Below are 17,986 nucleotides of genomic sequence, written 5' to 3'. Positions count from 1 at the left end.
TAACACAAATTTTAAGTCTGATTTACACAGTGTTTTCTACGATAGGGTAGCATAGTCTTTTAAATCACAGATTGTAAAAAACGGTTTCCATCCGTATCAACTGAATTAAATTATATTTAACAGTAGATTCTCTTACTTCGAACCGAAACCCATATGAAGAACTAAGACCAAGAAAATAGTGTACGGAACTTCACAAAACATCGGCCACCGGCGGTCGAAACAGCGTCGAGGTTCCGCGAACCGCGAGAATAAACAAGGAAAGTTAATTAATACAGCGTGGCGTAGTTGCTAGGTGGAATGGGGTGGCGTAGCTCGGTTCGATCGCAGGTTGTCGAATCGTTTTCATAAAACGACACTCGGACACACAGCAGCCTAGTTACACGTTGGTGAGGGGGTGGCACGTCTACAGGCAAGACGTAATCAGTCAGTGTACATGAAAGCGTGACCTAAGCCTTCGTTACTGCACGTGCATGCGCCATGAAATTGCATTAGTGATCACTGCATATTGAGGCAGACTGTGTGCATTCTGACCTGTGCACACAGGGACGCGCAACCGGGCACACGTATGCACGAGGGGGAGGGGGTATGGTGTACACTCGCGCGAGAATTGTATGAAACCCCAACTAGATATACACGGTGTGTCTATTTTAACGATCTCATCAATTGCGAGCCGGCCAATATTGTATGCCGAGGCCGTTGCTCTACAATCGATTTTCACGCCACGGCCGAAAATCATCTTCGAACCTCCTTCGACTACCCTTTTTCACCTTTAATCCTAAAACGCCCAAGGGGGAGGCTCCTCGAGTCCACAAATTGAATGGCGTAAAATTATAACTATTTCCCGTCTGCAAACAATTCTGAAAAAATTCTTTATTATCGTATCTTACTAATTATTTATTCGTCGATCCTAGAAAATTGTCAGTAACGATCCTTAATTCCTACAAAAGTGAATACAGATTTCCTGAATAAATGGTACATCACTTATCAGTACAGCTAATAATCGATACAACTTTCATAGAACCCTCTTCTTTACCATTTCAACTGGGCCATTCATCGATCCAAAAATTCCTAACATTTTCTCTTACGCACCATGTAAACAAATGAAAATAAAAAACGAGTAATGAATCGCACAATTAGTCCGTGGTCGCCCTTTCAGGAGCGAGAATAAGTCCAAAAAAAAACCGTGTCGAGCGAGAAGTTTCCGCGAACCAGCCGAGTGATTTATTTAGCGGAAGAGACACGCTGGCTTTATTGGAAACACGTCGTGTCGGATATCCGACGAGGCACTGTGGATAAAGAAACGGTGAAGCTGGACCCGAGATGAATTTCAATTATAGTCCGACCAGTTCGTAACGTCTTCTAACATATTCGATTTTTGGACATTTTTAAAAACGTGGTCCATCTCCCCTGGACTTCCTCTGTATTCGCAACACAATGGTATACTTTATTTTAACATAAACAAAGTACACCTAGAAAATTTCAGTCATGCTCCCGTTCTCGATGGGATTATGTCGCGGCGAGGTCGGTTAGCTTTCCAGGTAATTCTCTAGGTTAATTAATCGCAACGAATGGTTTTTTTTTTTCGCTCGTGTTAACGCGCAATGGACGGTGAGCTTTCGCGGGCTTGGATCCACGCGAAGGCCATCGTCGGACGCAACAGACGCTGCGACAGAATCGGCGTTTCAATGGCGCAGAAATTGGGAAACTTCCCGGATGCTTCGGTTTCCCTCCACTGGCCTGGAAAAAGTTCCGAACGTGTAGCCTCTGTTTTTATTGGACTAAATAATTACCGCTGCCTGTTCGACGTAACAACGTACGCCTTGTTCTCTTCTCAAACGAATCTTCTCTGACAAATGTAATCGATCGAGACTCGAAGTATTTGCGTAAACAGAGTGAATAATTTAAGGATACTTGTGTCTTTTTTTTTTTTATACGACGTCACAGGGCGTGTGTTACACGTAATAATCGCGAGGGTAGAACAGAGCGGATGATTAAGGTGACAATTAGTCCGCTGATTAATTTTAATAGATCGTTACGCGAGCCTCGTCGGCCGACCGTGATGCCTGATAAAGTTTTCAGGAAAAACAACTTTTACGACCTGCTCCACGGTCGCATGGAACTCGTTATGGTAGGGGAAAATTCGCAGGAAATTTATAGTTGGGCAATCCGTATGAATTTCGCGAACTGGAGACAGAGAATTCCATTATGATTAAAGCGAGCCTTTGAGATTAATACTCCAATCTATTTCTAACAACAAAAACAACTGTTAAAATTTCAAATTACATTTATGTTTCTTAAACCTTTTATAAAAATAATTACTTATTCTTATCGTAATTTAAAAACCATTTATAAAGCGCCAAACGTCTGAAAGCCCAGTAAATGCTACATTTCTGAAATATTTTTAACAAGAATTGTACTTAGGAATGTTTGTTTAATACTCTAAACTAAAAATATAGAATATTAGAAGTGCAACTACACTCCATTTATAAACACTTAATAATTCTAAATTTATAATTTACATTTCTTTCCCATTCACTGGTATGCAGTCAATTACTTTACATCTCCTTTTCCCAACGCAATTTATTCCGCCATGAAAAAAATAGATAGGGGGCGACAAATTTCATTCGTAAGTTCCAAAGAGCACCGCAGACAACGGGGGGAGGGATTCTCTGTGGCGACCAGTCGAGAGACCATCGCCCGGAAGTTCATCCCCCGTCGAATCTCGAGATAATTCACGAAGGTTTAACGCGACGTCGTCGAGTGGTTAGTATGCAAGCCGCGGTGCCGTGAAACAGGCTCTCTTTTTCTCTCTCTTGCGTCTATTCCACCCCTTCCTTCGATTCTACTTGGCGGCCACGCGGCGACGGCCGTATGCAAATTCCTTGGACGGATCCGAGGGATGAGTGGAAAGAGCCTTTCCTCGCGTACAGACTTCTTTTCAAGATTCTTCTGTGAAGTCAGGCTCGAAAAATTCTTCCGTCCTGTAGAATCGCTGGCACTTTCTTTTTATTGTTTACCACTGTGGAATCGACGATCGAAGGAGGATCGGTGTAAGGGTTGAAATTTGTAGAAAATTCGAGGATAAAGGAGATTTTACCGAAGATGTGATTATTAGACTGCGGATCTTTATGGAAAATAGCATTCTATTAATGTAATTTAAAGGAGAGAATTGAAAACGGAAACTTCATTTTCCTCTTAGGTTGTTTAACGTGTTAGGGGTAAAATGAAAACTACATTATACCTGATGGAAGTTTTGGCTTCTATTGGATTTCGTATACTCTTCCGCTGTCTAGTGATTATGTTGGGTGATCATTACACTGCGGATGTTTATATGCTTTTTTTAAGGGACCGTACTAAATGACCTGTAATTAAGTTATTCAGACTTTAAGAAAGTAATAAATATTTTTTAAATATAAATGAGTAGGTATGTCAAAGGCAGATACCAACAAGTATTACAGTTTCTTTATAAAAAAAAAGTGTAAAGAAAGCCTAAAAAATGGCCTTCTAGAATAGAAGACCCCCCTTGGCGATAATTAGAACTATACTACCACTTACGAAACATAACAAGAATAAACTGAGGAACCATTTGGCTGTAAAAGAACATTCTATTATAAGATGCCAATACGTATGTATCTTAAACAATGTTTCCACGTGGCCGTTGAATGGATAGAGTGGACTATACCGGAAAGAAAAATGCTCGAATTGGTAGCACACGGAGGAGACAGTGTTAAACGGAACACAAAGGCAACGTTTCACTGGATCTTGAATACCAAAGGGTATCTACACTCTTGCGGACGCGTGCCACGCATACGCGACTAAACCCTTCCCGTCGTAGAGATAAGCCTCGGGACCATCCCCTAATGGTGTTCACGTACCACCATGGGAAACACCCTCCGTATAGGATAACCTATCCGACAGACGGCGAGCCCATGGACTCTCGACGCGGAATGAGGGACTAGAGCCGGTGGACGGCATTCTATGCATTTTAAACGGCCATGAATTACGGTTCCCTCGATCGTCACACGTGTAACAAAAGTATCTGGAATCCTCCTTACTCTTGTCCTCGTGGACTCAATACCTTGAACGTGGAAAATCATCCCTGAATCTTTAGTCTTCTAACCCTTCTGTTTGGTTTCCATGCTAAGTAACCAATTCTGAATATTTGTAATAACTTTGACTCTAGTAATAACTAGATAACTTCTTTTTCAAGTTTATCTAAAATATACTGATTGATACCATTTTTTGCTTTCAGGAAGAACAGCTCGACTCTCGACAGATTCCATTTGCAAATTTCCAGAACGGAACTGTACCCAGCCGACTCGAAGTATGCGGACCAATTGCTGCACGAAATCGCGACGAAGCCTATCGTCCATGTTGGTGAGTTTCTTTGAACATTGTTCATTTCAATTTAATATTCTCTGAACACTCGGGTAAGGGATGATTCTAAGTGAAGAAATAAGTCGAAGATATAGAATAAAATTTAGCTCATTTGTGACTTAATACGAAACGCGTCTGTATTCGTCACGGTGGTAAGTGGAAACGGATTGCAATGAACAGACGAGGTAGCCGATCCTATTCAATTACACGCATGTCAACAGATTTTCTCGAAAACGAAGTTTCGAATGAACAAATTTTATTTTTTCACGTCCAGTGACTCATATATTTGTTCACATACTTTCGAAATAACAATTAAATGTAACAATTTATATACAATGTCAATTTTGAAATATTATTCTCTGTTTAGTACGTAATTCGATGAATGAAAGTTAACTGCTCTCCGTGAACAATTTTACGAGTCACTGTAAAATCACCTTCTACCCTTATAGTACCATCAGTTACACGTGACCCTGCATTTCAAGATCTTCGCTATTGTCATCAAGTCTTATCTTTCTTTGGAACGATATTCCAAGAAACACATTGACGATAGTTTTTCATCTACGGACTTTGCACAACGAGAATGTAAACTCTTATTCCTAAGAAATCGATGGTTTATCACGGTATTTCGGAAATGTTCAAGCTCTACTGGCCAGCAGAGGCGTCCAGTAGAATCGGACGCCATTGACCAGACATCCTATCTCGAACGCAATGCATAACAATCGAAATTCCTTGTCTGGTCGATGTTGATCTCGTTTCCCTCCCCTCCCTTCCGTGAGGTTATAACGGCGATCGAACCCGGTGTAATATAAATTTTCGAGCGACAGCGCACGCAATTCGTGCTCGGAATTTTTCCCCCGGCGAAATAATGGATGGTAAGCCGTAGACCGTACGTGGACCTTTATTAAATTTTACATCTAGCTCGAAACAAATCGACTTTCTAAAAGTGGCCCTCGGCTCCTCAAGACCGAACGTAAGCTCGAGGAACTTGACGAGAAATTAACTTATTCTTTCGAGCAAGAACGAAAGAATAAAAAGAAAAATTCCTTTGTTTACCGTACACTCGAGAGTCTGGAAGTAAAAGTAATTAGGAAACAGAAACATAACTTCATGCTTCAATATTAATGGGCTAGGAAGTAACCGAGGATGCAGCAAGAAGAAGATGAAAGTTAAAGCTCCTTTACATTCCTCTTTAACTTGCACGAAAACTTTCCTATTAAATAATTACACGACACGGAACTTTCGGGATCTATAAATTTTGAAGCAAAAATTTATATTATCAAGTGATTGTGATAAGTGCTTCCCTTTTAATTAGGGATCGGTTTCTGGAAACGTCGAAACCCCTCGAAACCCAAAAGAGTTCCGAGTCTCGAGAATTCGAAACATTGCAATTTTGTTCGTAATTTGAAATTCTCAAAACCCAGGTAAGAAAAAATATTAAATCGATTAAAATTTTTTATACAAAATCAGCGCTTCATGTTTCGAGAGTTTCGGATTCGAGTTCCGAGAATTTAAATATTAGGTTCCAACCACTCTGATTTTAAATAATACCTATTTTTCCGGATGAATTACACAAAATGACACTCGCAGGATTTCGATTAGTCTCGAAACGGGTGGCCGATGCAACAAATGAAAAGCGGACAGGAGTGGGAATTAGACGAGAACAGGCATAAAATTAATCTGGAAACGACGGCGTAATAATCTTCTCTGTTCGAATTAATTTCTCCCCGGTCCATGAAGCCGGTCAATTAACCGGCGTTATTGTGACCGTGGCTTTGTGCTTGGTAATTACTGCGACGCGGTTCATTGACTAACAATGCCGCCACGGTCGTCCGTACCGAAAGAGCCGAAACAGACGGCCGTCGGTCTCAGCGCCGTAACGTTTTAAAATTAGAACTGGCACGGCGTTTGCACGCCCAATTTCCGGCTTGATCGTCGTGTCGACTCTTGTTCGATTATTTATATTCGCGACGCATATACACACACACAACTATTTTTTTTTTTTTTGTAACTTGTACTCTGATCATTTCTGTTGTCATCCCAAATCGTTTGCAATTCGACTTCAGACACTTTCTGACGATGAATAATTAAATCTTTTTCACACTCGAACTACAAACGTTGAGTGTATTCTATTGTGATTTTGGATTACATCAGGCACAGGTGGGCAAACTCATTATCTAGATATAAAAGTTTCGAATAACGAATAAAAGATAAAGAAAAGTATTTCGTTATTTTTAATTGTTTGAACGTGAAAGTTTCAATTTTTATAATAAAATAATCTTTATGAATGAAACGACATTTGTCGAACAATTATTTAATCTCATTGAGTGTTTAAAGCTCTGAACGACGCCCTTAGATATTGCTGCTTTTCATTGTGTATTACTCGAATAAAATTCTGTCCAACTCTGGCGTCAGAGAATCGGTTTAATTTCGATTGCGTTCAAACGCGATCACCATTTGTTAAACAAATCGCAGGATGAGACGGCAAGGGAGGGAGGCGAAGTTAAATCAGCGCCAAGGAGGTCCCCCACGGTTGCCAGGGACGCAATTATTAGGCAGTATCGGGCTGTGCAGTAGGAAATTAGATCGTCGATCAAAAGGCAAGAGGACCTGGGACACAAAGACGGGGCGTCTCAGTGACAAAGCGGGAGTCGATCCAAGTTGCTAAACAATAATTAAATCGCGCGTGAGAGGGAGCCATGCCTCCATTCGATACCCTCCTGACGATAGCTGATTCCGATACGTAATCACGATCCACGAAATTGAACGTTTAATCAGCGAGAAATCTCGACGAACGAGACTCGCTTTTACACTTCGCCACTTTCGCGAAACTTTTCCCCCACCACTCCCGGGGGAATTCAATGACGGAAAATTTTTGTTTGTCACTGCCTGAACACCTGATTTTCCATTTTACAATCTCGTACTTACGTCGGTTCGTTTGCATATTTAAGAACTTTGAAATTTCTTGGGAACTTCTCCGTTCGCCGCCCCCTTCCCCTTCGAATCGCAGGCAACGCCGTCTTTCGAGTTACTTCTCGAGGAATATTAATTTTTTTCGATTCGATTAAGTGCCACTTAACGTTCAACGAACGCTCGAGAATATTCCGACGAAGTTTTCCTTCAATCTATTTTTCCAATATTTCCCTGACCTTTCACCTTCGAAAGCAACCTTCTTCCGTCGAGTTCAAGGTGAACCTTTTGCTCGATATTCTTCGAGTATCAATAGATATTAACCGAAGGGCGGAGACGGCCGTGCAAGCACTGACACCGCCTCGCGGTGCGAGACATAGACCCATGATTAGGATAGCTAGTTAGGGAATCCGATTTTCGGGGCCTACAACACGGCCGATCACCTGCACATTGCAGAGTGACCGGAAATAACGGACTACGCGAGAAAAATAATAAGTACTCGGTATACATTACAATTATTTTATTTTACAATGGGTTTGCAGCCATTGGCTCGGCATTATCCTCGATTTACAAAACTATCGAGGATAACACCGATTACCAGGTCTCACCACGTGGAGGTTGCTGCATGTGGAGACCCAAGGAAGATAGATGGAAACACAATTTCCATCTATCCACCTTTCACAATAATTGTACAACTAACTTAGATATCTAAATACGCTTATATTATAAATATCTAAATCTCTCGGAGGATGGCTTCTTTCTTGAGTTTATTTAATTAAAATAAATCAAAATAAACCATCGTTAATTAAAACAAATCATAATGAAACTCAAGTAATTATAATAGATCAAATTTAACATAGTTAATTACAATAAATTAAAATAAAGCATAAGTAATTAAAATGAATTATATTAAACACAATTAATTAAAATAAATTAAAATGAAACAATTAAAATGAATTAAAATAAAACACATATAATTAAAATAAATCAAAACAAAGCACATAGAATTAAAATAAATCAAAATAAATACATATAATTAAAATAAATCAAAATAAAACACATATAATTAAAATAAATCAAAATAAAACACAAGTACCTAATTATAGTAAATTAAAATAAAACACAAGTACCTAATTAAAATAAATTAAAATATAACCCAATTAATTAAAATAAATCACAATAAAAAAAAAAATAAAAAAAAACGAACCCCTGAGTCGAGTTCGGATAATAGAGAGGACCCCTTGAACCCCCCTTGACCAGTGTCCACCAGTGGTCAGCAATCGTGGGAAGACCTCGTCGAGTTCGGATAATAGAGAGGACCCCTTGAACCCTCCTTGATCAATGTCCACCAGTGGTCAGCAATCGAAAGACCTCGACGAGGTCCGCGGACGCGAGTGAACTGAGGATTTTTCATTGCGCGCTCATATTTATGGGCTCTCGGCGACCGTGAACTTGCGCGCACCGGTGCGCGGTCAGGTGCGCGAACATTGAGTGCACTGGAAACTCGAGCACACCAAAAATTATTTCTCGATTAATTTATTATTTCTAATAAGGTAATTGTTATAAGAATTACCTCTCTGAGAAATATTGTTAAACATTCTGTCAGCTGTCTTGTAATGCAAATTGTTATTGTTTATAACAAATATAAATCGAAATATACAGAAACTTTCAAGTAAATTCGTGACAGAAAATGTTGTATCTTCACATATAAAATTGTGACAGAATTTGTTCGACTCGTTGCACAACGCTGTCCACCTGTCAGAGTTAATTACCACGCGATGGCATTGTTCCTGACTCAGTTTTGTTAATAACCAATTTCATCGATAATGGTCGTCGACGAAATGAGGCTTTTAAGAAACTCTGGTTAACGAAGAAAAGATAATTGCCTTCGGTAATACGGAGTAGCGCGGCTCTAAGTAGTTCGAGTCAATAACTTCCGCGACGCGACAGGAGGTCGACGATTAATTGTTCCGTGTGATAAATTGACCGTGGGTAACCCGCACGGCTGGTACCTAAATTAGGCATATATCATTTATGAAATTGACACAGTGGACGAGGAACGATCGATACACCGCCGTGTATCTCTGCCAGGAATTTTTCACGTTGACTTTCCGCTGTGTGCGGAATTTCACGTTATAATGGTGTCCAATTATTCCTACTATATCAACTTTAATTCTTCTTCATTCGGTAGATATATCCTGAGCAGATTTCTGAAACAACCTATCAGCAACAAATGCACAAACTAGAAAACACAAAATTATCGAACGACACTTGTGAAGTAATATTACTGTCACATTATTTCTACCTCAAATTCAATTCTCCTTACTTCAATCGATATATCTGAATAGATTTGTCGAACTATCAAAGTATCAGCAACAGATGCAAGAATTAAAAGCAACTGTGGAAACAATTTATCGAACAATATTTATGAAGCGTTTCAGAGCGGTTAAAAGAGCCTTTTCGATAGAACTCGATAGATGCACTTCCTCTGATTATTGCTTGATATACCTCGATACCAGGCGAGTGCAATTAACCGCGACTTAATCGCGACGGGACCAATTGAATCGCGAAAATCTCGATCGTTCCGGCTTCGTCGAACCGAGACAAGTCCTAAGCAATTTGCGTGTTCCCGGCTCGCTCGACCGGATAATCGAGCCTCTTTTTCCGCTATACTGGAGAATAAACAATCGAATCTTTTTTTTATTGTTCGCAGCCCAAAAGGAGGGTGGAACGCAGCTGAAGCTCGAGATTAAATATTCGAACATGCAGGCGCTTTTCAAGCCTATGAGGTGAGTGGAACGATTATTTTCACATTCTATTCGAGGACTGTCGAGGTGACTCTAAGTGGTTAATCAGAAACAATGAGATTTTCTAATCCTTTCAATCCCATTATTACCATATGGCTACGTATTCTAAATTGCGAAATAAAATATTAGTATCATGTATTTTTCTATATCTGTGAGTATATAATAGTTTCTTCTAGTCTTTTACAGTTATCAGTAAAATAAGACATTACTGGTCCTTTGTCTATGTTATTTGATGGAATTCAAGTACAAATACAATTGAAACTTACGGAACTCTAATTTCTTTCGAATATTTCAAGAGGGTTCATTAATCGAAAATAAGAAAAATGAAGTTTTATTATGTATAATAAGATTATAATGGGAATTATTATATATAACTGTGATAAAAGATGAAAAACGCTATTAACCCGTTTCAAAATGTTAAAATATTCGTGTGAATCATTCGTAGATTATAAAATATTTCTTTCGTAGTTTGTAAATAATTTTGGGATGAAAGGGTTAATCGAAGTTCGAAGTTCCTCGAAAAACGGAGACGCTTATCTCAAATGGAACGTGTGCACAGCTGTAACTAACATTTGGCGAGGGTAGAATGCACTGGTTGGCGTTACAAATGAAGTCGCGAAACTTCGGGGATGAAGATAAGAGAGGGGAAAGTTTCGCGCCTTGGGACAAGCTTTACCCACGGATTATTTTGACGGTAATCGAATCCGCGAGACTCGTTCCGACCCATCCGATAAAATCAGGGGTGGAGGAGGGAACGAACATTGTGTTGGACACCGTCGATGTTAGTTCAGTAGGGGGTGGATTAACAATTTATTTAATCGTCGAACTTTGGCAAATACCTCGGCGCAGCCGCTGCATTTGTACCCTTCAAACTTGGCGAATGCGCCCTCCAGCGTTGCTCGTAACCGAGAACAAAGTGCATTTTCGAAAGAAAGTCGATTCTCAGTGAATTTTCTGCGAATCGTCTTTCGCAGAAAAATATTCTGTCGATTTCGAATAGATTTTGGCATTGTTCTTTTTCTGAATTTTCTATACCTAACCCTTTCATTCTCAACGATTACAAAAAAAATGTTTTAATTGTTTACTTTCATCACAGTTTTGTAGAATAAGTGAGTTTGGAAAGTTGCTATACATAATGGAACAAATTTTCCTTGACTTTGATTAGTGAAAGAAATTCAGGGTTCTATATAAAACTAGAAAAAACTATTATATGTATACTCAAAGGTATGAAAAAATACACAATACTAATACTTTATTTTATAATTTATAATTCATACTACAAATTATAAACTAAAGTATTAGTATCGTGTATTTTCAGATTGAAACGTTAAGTATTTTTTGATAGGAAGGTTTAAGTTTGTTTCAAGAAATTAAACAAAATTTCGCATCAATTTTAGCGTTGTTCCATTCCTCTTATTATTTCAAATGTTTGTGGTCTTTTTACCTATGCCTAATTCTAATCGTGCCTGCGATAGGTCAAATGTCCTCTGGGATTCCTAATTACTAAAAACAACTTACACAGACGCGTTGCGAGTCGACCGAGCCTCCGGAAGTCAAGGTCCTTAGTCTTCACGAATGACGGCGCGAAGATAGGGCAGGAAAGTTTCGTATCTAGAGCTTGCAGCCAGCCGAGAATTGCCCGGGTAGTTTGTCCGTGACGTGGCCCCTCGTCGCGAAATCCTAAGGGATCCACCAGTGGACTCGATCTCGTAGATTCGCCACGGAATTAACGCCGAAACGGCCCGGCCTGGCAGGAAGTTACCGAGTCGAAGCGATTGGCCGACAGGGTGAAAAGTGACTTCGAACATTCGAACCTCGTTACGCGATATATAACGATCTTCACTTCGTTAACGCACGTGTTTCATAGAAAATGAACACATTGTCCTTTAATAGAGTTGAATTTCCAGTTATGGAATAAAGTATAAAACACTTTTAAAATTTTACAAGAGGCTTCGTTCTGCTACACGTTGCAGAATTGTCGAAGAATCTAAGGTTTATAAGAAGAATACAGCTATGTACATATTATTGTCCAAAAGTATAGGACCACTGCAAATTATTGCCAGTCTGTTTTAACACATTACTTTCGTCAAATTATATAAAAATAATATTATCCTGTTTCTTTAATTATCAGACCTGGTCCCATACTTTTGATCGGTAGTTATATACAGAGTGAACCACGAATCGTGATCGATAGAGATTACTCTGTTATTAGCAGTCCGATCGAAATTTTCCCCAATAAAACAATAGGCAGATCTGCAGCCCGTTTGTCGAGGGTGGGAATCGGTACAGGAAGCACGTTTTCTCACGGAAAGGCATCATCCACCGACAGCATTTCACCCGAGTCGAGTTGTTCTCGCGGCCCCAGGGCAAAGAAGTGACGCGTCCATAGAGTCACGATCACCAACCCTCGATGGCTTGTTCTCTGTCTCTCGTCAAGTCGTCGTGAAAGCGTTTCTGGGTCTCAGACAATGGGAGGATGTGACGTATCGCGGTTTTCTGAAGGGAGAAAGAGACAGGGAGACAGCGTGCAACGATAATTGAGTAGAAGGGGCAAGGACAGTTCGAGTGGCTCTCTCACGGCACGAGGCACTTGGGCCTCCACTTATGTAATTGTGCTCGTAATCCCATCCACGTAACTTCGTCAGCCCCAGAGAGCAGGAAAAACCGCCCAGGCGTTCGTCGAGTGACAGGGTGAAAAACGAAAACGATAATTTCCCAACCACGTGGTTAATAGTATCTTTTTTTTTTTTTTCTTTGCCTCGATCGAACCTCGTTACTTGTCCCTCGGGGCTCGATTTCGCGAGTTTCCTCTCGACGCCCTCTTCTTTCACTCCTGTTCCATTTAATCCAGCACTTTTTCCGGGATTCCTCTTCGTCTGATCCTTGAATTGAATCTCGAGAGTAATGGATTATGAATATTTTTTGGAATTAGTGATCCTATAGCAGATGAAGACAATATGTTTTTTTTTTTTTCTTTACAAGTAAGCATTGATACATGAATAATACAACAGAACAAATTGTACAGACACGTAACAATCTCGTTAACAAAGACTCGGATAACATTTTTTCTAAAGAAAAACTTATTCCAAATCACCTCACGAGTGATCCATTTCAGGTATCTACAACACTTTCGTTACACCCTGTAGAGTCCCTCAAAACTAATTCACACGGTTCCCAATATCAATCTTGAACAAAACAAATCCCAAGAATATTTTATTGAAACTTTCGTACCCCAACTCGTAGACAGTTTCTCCTCGATCAACGATGTTCCAGAACGGCCATCCCGTTCGAGCCGTCCTCGATCGTTTCGAAACGAGTTACCAGGACAGTAACGGCCCGAGGAACCGGAAGAGAACGGGTACCGAACGAAGGCGAATAAAGTAGAGAAAACGTAATATCCCGAAGTGGAGAGAAAATTCGAGACAAGTGAGGGTCGTCGTGGACGCTTATTGCGAGTCTTTTTATCCTCCCCCTAGCCCCCCACTGTACACCTTCCTATCCCCTTCTCCTCGTTCCACCTTCTCCGCACACATTCGGCCCTTTAAACTTCCGGTCGGCCGAAGATTCCGCGATAAGTGGCCGGGGGCCGGCTTAAACTCCGGTAATAAGTTCGGCAATAAGTTCCATGGAAAGTTTCCGGCCTCGACCAACCCTTCATCCCCCTACCCCTCGTGCTGGAGCGACAGAGAGAATCCCCCCAGCGAAATTGCGAGCGTCCCGACGCCACCAATCCCGCAATAAGCTCTCGTTACACGGTAAGGAGGACACCTCTTTTTCTCGTTTCGAGAACGAACCGGTGGACCCAACCCCCCTTCTGGCTTTCTTCTTTTCCTCGAGATTCATTGAATGGACAATTTTTCGAAGAACGCTCTTTCTCTGCTACATCGGGAAATTATCTCTTGGAGAGAGAAAGGAGAGCCTTTTATTGCTGTGCGCGTGAAGGCCCTTTGATTGCGAATGAGGACTTCCGCTACCCCCTTGGGCACATGGTCGACCATTACCTGCGTCGATCTTTCGTCGTTCCTTGGAATCACGGGCTTCTCTTTTTATCTTTGTTGGAGAATAGGGGTTGACTATTAGGAAAAAATTATTTCAGTTACTATTCGAAGTAAGAAAAAATGACTAAATAGAATATACACCCACGAGCAAGCTCAAAAGTTGATAATTTTTACAAACAAGTTTCCCAGTTATTAAATTTCTCCGTGGAACTTTCCCGTTCGAATTGCTCGATTATTAAAAACAACTTCCATTTTTCGCCCCTCTTCCCGCCCCTCTAAAACATCCAACATTTTCCCATCATCGCGAGGCATTCTGATAATTTTCCTCGCCTCTCGTTTCCCCGGGGTAGTTTCTGAAATTATTGCGTCTAAATACACGCGGTTAATACGCTTTTCGAGACTCGATTTCCATAACGCGGTGGCTCTGTAATGCTACGGGCATATTTTCCACTAGAGAATTTATCCAATACGCCCGCTCGCAAACGGTGGTCGGGAAAGGGTGGTTTAATGCGTTCAATTAAACTCGTTAAAAGGGAGCCGCGGACATTTTTCATCGGCGTTGCCACTCGCGCGGCCAGATCGACCGGCAATAATTACAATCGACCTACATCATTAGCCGGCCCGTAATTAGCGTTAGGTCGCGGCAACGGGGTGGTATCGCGAATACCTACCCTCGGAAGTGGTTTTCCCCTCGTCCACAGGCAGCCACGAAAATTCCAACCCCTCTCGAACCCGACGTTTAAATCGTTCCTATGAAAAAAAAAAAAAAAAAAAAGAACAAATAAAGAAATGCCCCCGAGTGACCTGAATTATACGTGAAATAAGTGAACCGAGACAGATGGAAATTTGCTTTGATCCTTCATAGACAAAATTTGTTTCGTAACTATAAAAAACATTTATGTAACGTAAAACCAATAAATATCAATCTCTAAATACAAATTATCTTAAGTTAGTGTTGATAATCGCTACAAAGAACCTTATCGGATGCACATCACTTTCAACATTTGTTAAAATAATTTTCCTGATAATCAACAGTAATTGAGATATTTAAGGTTGCCACGATAGGTAGGACACCCTGTATATTATCTTCCTTCGTTACGAAACACTCGATCTAAACTCATTCCATTTCCCTGTTATAAGAAGCTCAGGTACCGTTTAGACACCATATTTCATGCACGCTTCATAAATCCTGAAGTTCGACGGAATAGCCCCGATTAATATTCCCAGAACTGCCTGAATATATTCCAAGGTGGGGGCGGTTGAACACGGCTCATTTGAATACACCGGTGACAGGGAGGTCTTAGTACGCGTAATTATTCCGGGCCAAACACCGGTTATCTTTTCCACACACTTTCCGCGGGAGAAGACACATTGAAGGGAGGGGGTAGGGGGGTCGAAAATTCGCAGAACGAAGCTAGGTAAACAAAATTATTCCGACAAAGTCGGAAGGTCAGGGCGGAGTATTGGCCTGGCTGCCTCGAGACGCCACGGCTAACTTTTAATCAGATGCAAATTACGCGCTAATTACCGCGCGACCGTCGTATTAATTAGACCAGACTGCACGGAAAAGTTTGCCCCGGCTAGCCGACCGCCCACGATTTCCCAAGTCCTGTCACCTTCGTTTCCACTCGTTGGGGTCTTAGACGCTGTCATATTTGGAACAATTCTACCTGGAAAATTAAGAGTATTCCTTAGAAGTGGATATCTTCTTTCCCCCAGGAAGATTAGACATTTTTCTCACCTGCTTTACCAATTATCCAAGACAATTTTTTCTTGAGAAAGGTGACAAGTTTTTCAATCACAGATCGATCAGTCCACTACTTTCCAAGTCTTCAAGTTTCCACTCGTTGAGGTCTTAGAGGCTGTTATATTTGGAACGATTCTCCCTAGAAAGATAACCGTTCCCCTTCGAAGTCTGGAAATTTCTCCCCAGCTTCTTATCCAAAAAAAGTAATTACGACCAAGAAAATATCGATGCCTGTCTGACTATTTAGATTGGACAGTGTTATATTCCCCAAAAATCTTCTTCACTTAAGACATCCTTCGCATCTGTTTCACATTATCCACCGCAATTTCTTCCCCAAGAAAGGTGACAAGTGTTCCATTCGTAGATCGATCACGTCGTACCGGAAATTGAACGTTTCCTGTCCCTGTTAAATAATAATTCTTGTACAGTCGACGAGAGATGCCATGAAAATATATGAAATCATTCCGAGTTCTCCACGATCTATTTTCAGGCGGGAATCTCGACCACCTGCAACCTTTCGAGCGTCGCCGCACCATTGCCAATAAAACGTCGCAGTAAAATGGTGAACTTCTTGACTGACATTTCGGTAGGAAATAATACATTTAAACACAGTACTCCGCAGCAATGGTTAATTCATCGCGACATAGATGAATTAAAACGTTACCACGAATCGTTTGATTCTCATCTCGAAAAGTGACACATACAGACACGATGCCATATGTCCCGTGGACCAGTGAAATCGAACGTTATTCAGGGAAATTCAGACGTACCATTTCCACCCGCTGCATTCGTTTCTTGGATAGAAACGTTATATAGATCACGTACACGGTACCAGCTGGCTCGTGAAATCTGCACGAAAATCGTAGATAAATATTTGACCGAGGAAGGAATCTTTTGGGATACCTTATCAGATACAGATCGTGCTTATTCTCTTTCTCCTGTATAGTTTATCCGGCACGAATCGTATCACAGCGTATCGAATAAATTTCAATAGAATTTTTCTATTGATCAAAGCAATTAGTACCTACAGTCGACGATTGATCGAGTCGTCTCAAGAAATGTGATTTTTAAAATTACTTTGTTTTTTTCACGATCATTCTGTTCTTCAACGATAACATCTAGGGGAGAATGAGGTAATTACGAACATTTAAGCAAAAAAAAACAGAAAGAAAGCTGAATGAAAAACGAATTTGTTGATTACTTATAATCATACTTAAACTATTCATCTACAAACTACTATATCCAGTTTTGGAAAAATTATAACAAAAATCGATTTTTTAGTGAAAAAACAAAACCTTCGTGATTACCCAACGGCAGTTGGGCTAGTATAAGAAGAAGATCATTTTTCCATTTTTAACACACCGTAACAATTACGTTCGCGATTACCCCACTCTCCCGTACCTATTCATAACGAAATAGTACGACAGAGTATGGATAATTTTTTGTTTCCAGACGACCGTAAGTCGAGCTTCCACAGGGGAGAATTTCGATTAAGAATAATTGTTTTTCTCGCCACCCAAGCTTTTCCCCATTATTTACATTCCCATCGAGTCGTCCCCGTTGGAACACGCTCGTTCAACGTCAGTACATCGCCGGAATTTCACAGGCTTCTTGTTCTCTCCACCTATCTCTCCCGTATTCCCCAAGAAAAGGTGTGCACGTACGAGAAGGATTCCTCCGGGACGGCTTTTTTATTTATCGCCGTCGACTTCCACGAACGGGGTACGGTGGCGAGAGGATAGAAGAAGAAAAGGGATGGAGGGTAGAGTTCTTTTCTTCTGTCTCTCTACCTATACTCCCCATATCGCTGTGTTTTCTCGAGAAATCGTCTCCTTTTAGATTCCGACATCCCCTGGGCTCTTGCTCCGGGTCCGTACGTGACGTGCCCTTGAACGGGGAAAATATTTTCACCGGTGAAAAACAATGAAAATGGAGAAGAAAACACGTCGAAAAGAAAGTCCCGTTTCAATTTAATTCGACTACGTGGTAACTGATTCACGTGAAAAATGGAATTTTATTCGTTAAAAAAGATCTCTGCGTGGTCGATTCAAAGGTTCGTCGAGCTGCAAGCATCGAAAGTGGAAACCACTTTCCGTTTCCACTTTCTCTTCGTCGACCCCCACCCCCTCTGTGTATCTCCGCGAAAACTT

The 17,986-nt window shown here is 40.8% G+C and overlaps 1 protein-coding gene across 1 annotated transcript in view; it reads left to right on the top strand.

Moving 5' to 3' along the window:
• Window positions 1-17,986, top strand: part of LOC107194174 (extracellular serine/threonine protein CG31145) — a 63,386-nt gene that overhangs the window by 35,570 nt on the left and 9,830 nt on the right. The window contains exons 2-3 of the mRNA XM_015583745.1: window positions 4,253-4,377; window positions 9,998-10,073. Coding sequence (XP_015439231.1) covers window positions 4,253-4,377; window positions 9,998-10,073 — 201 coding nt within the window. The remainder of the gene's footprint in view (window positions 1-4,252; window positions 4,378-9,997; window positions 10,074-17,986) is intronic.

The sequence above is a fragment of the Dufourea novaeangliae genome, unplaced genomic scaffold (assembly GCF_001272555.1).
Source record: "Dufourea novaeangliae isolate 0120121106 unplaced genomic scaffold, ASM127255v1 scaffold21, whole genome shotgun sequence".
NCBI lineage: Eukaryota > Metazoa > Arthropoda > Insecta > Hymenoptera > Halictidae > Dufourea > Dufourea novaeangliae.
This window is presented reverse-complemented; position numbering and strand designations above follow the sequence as displayed.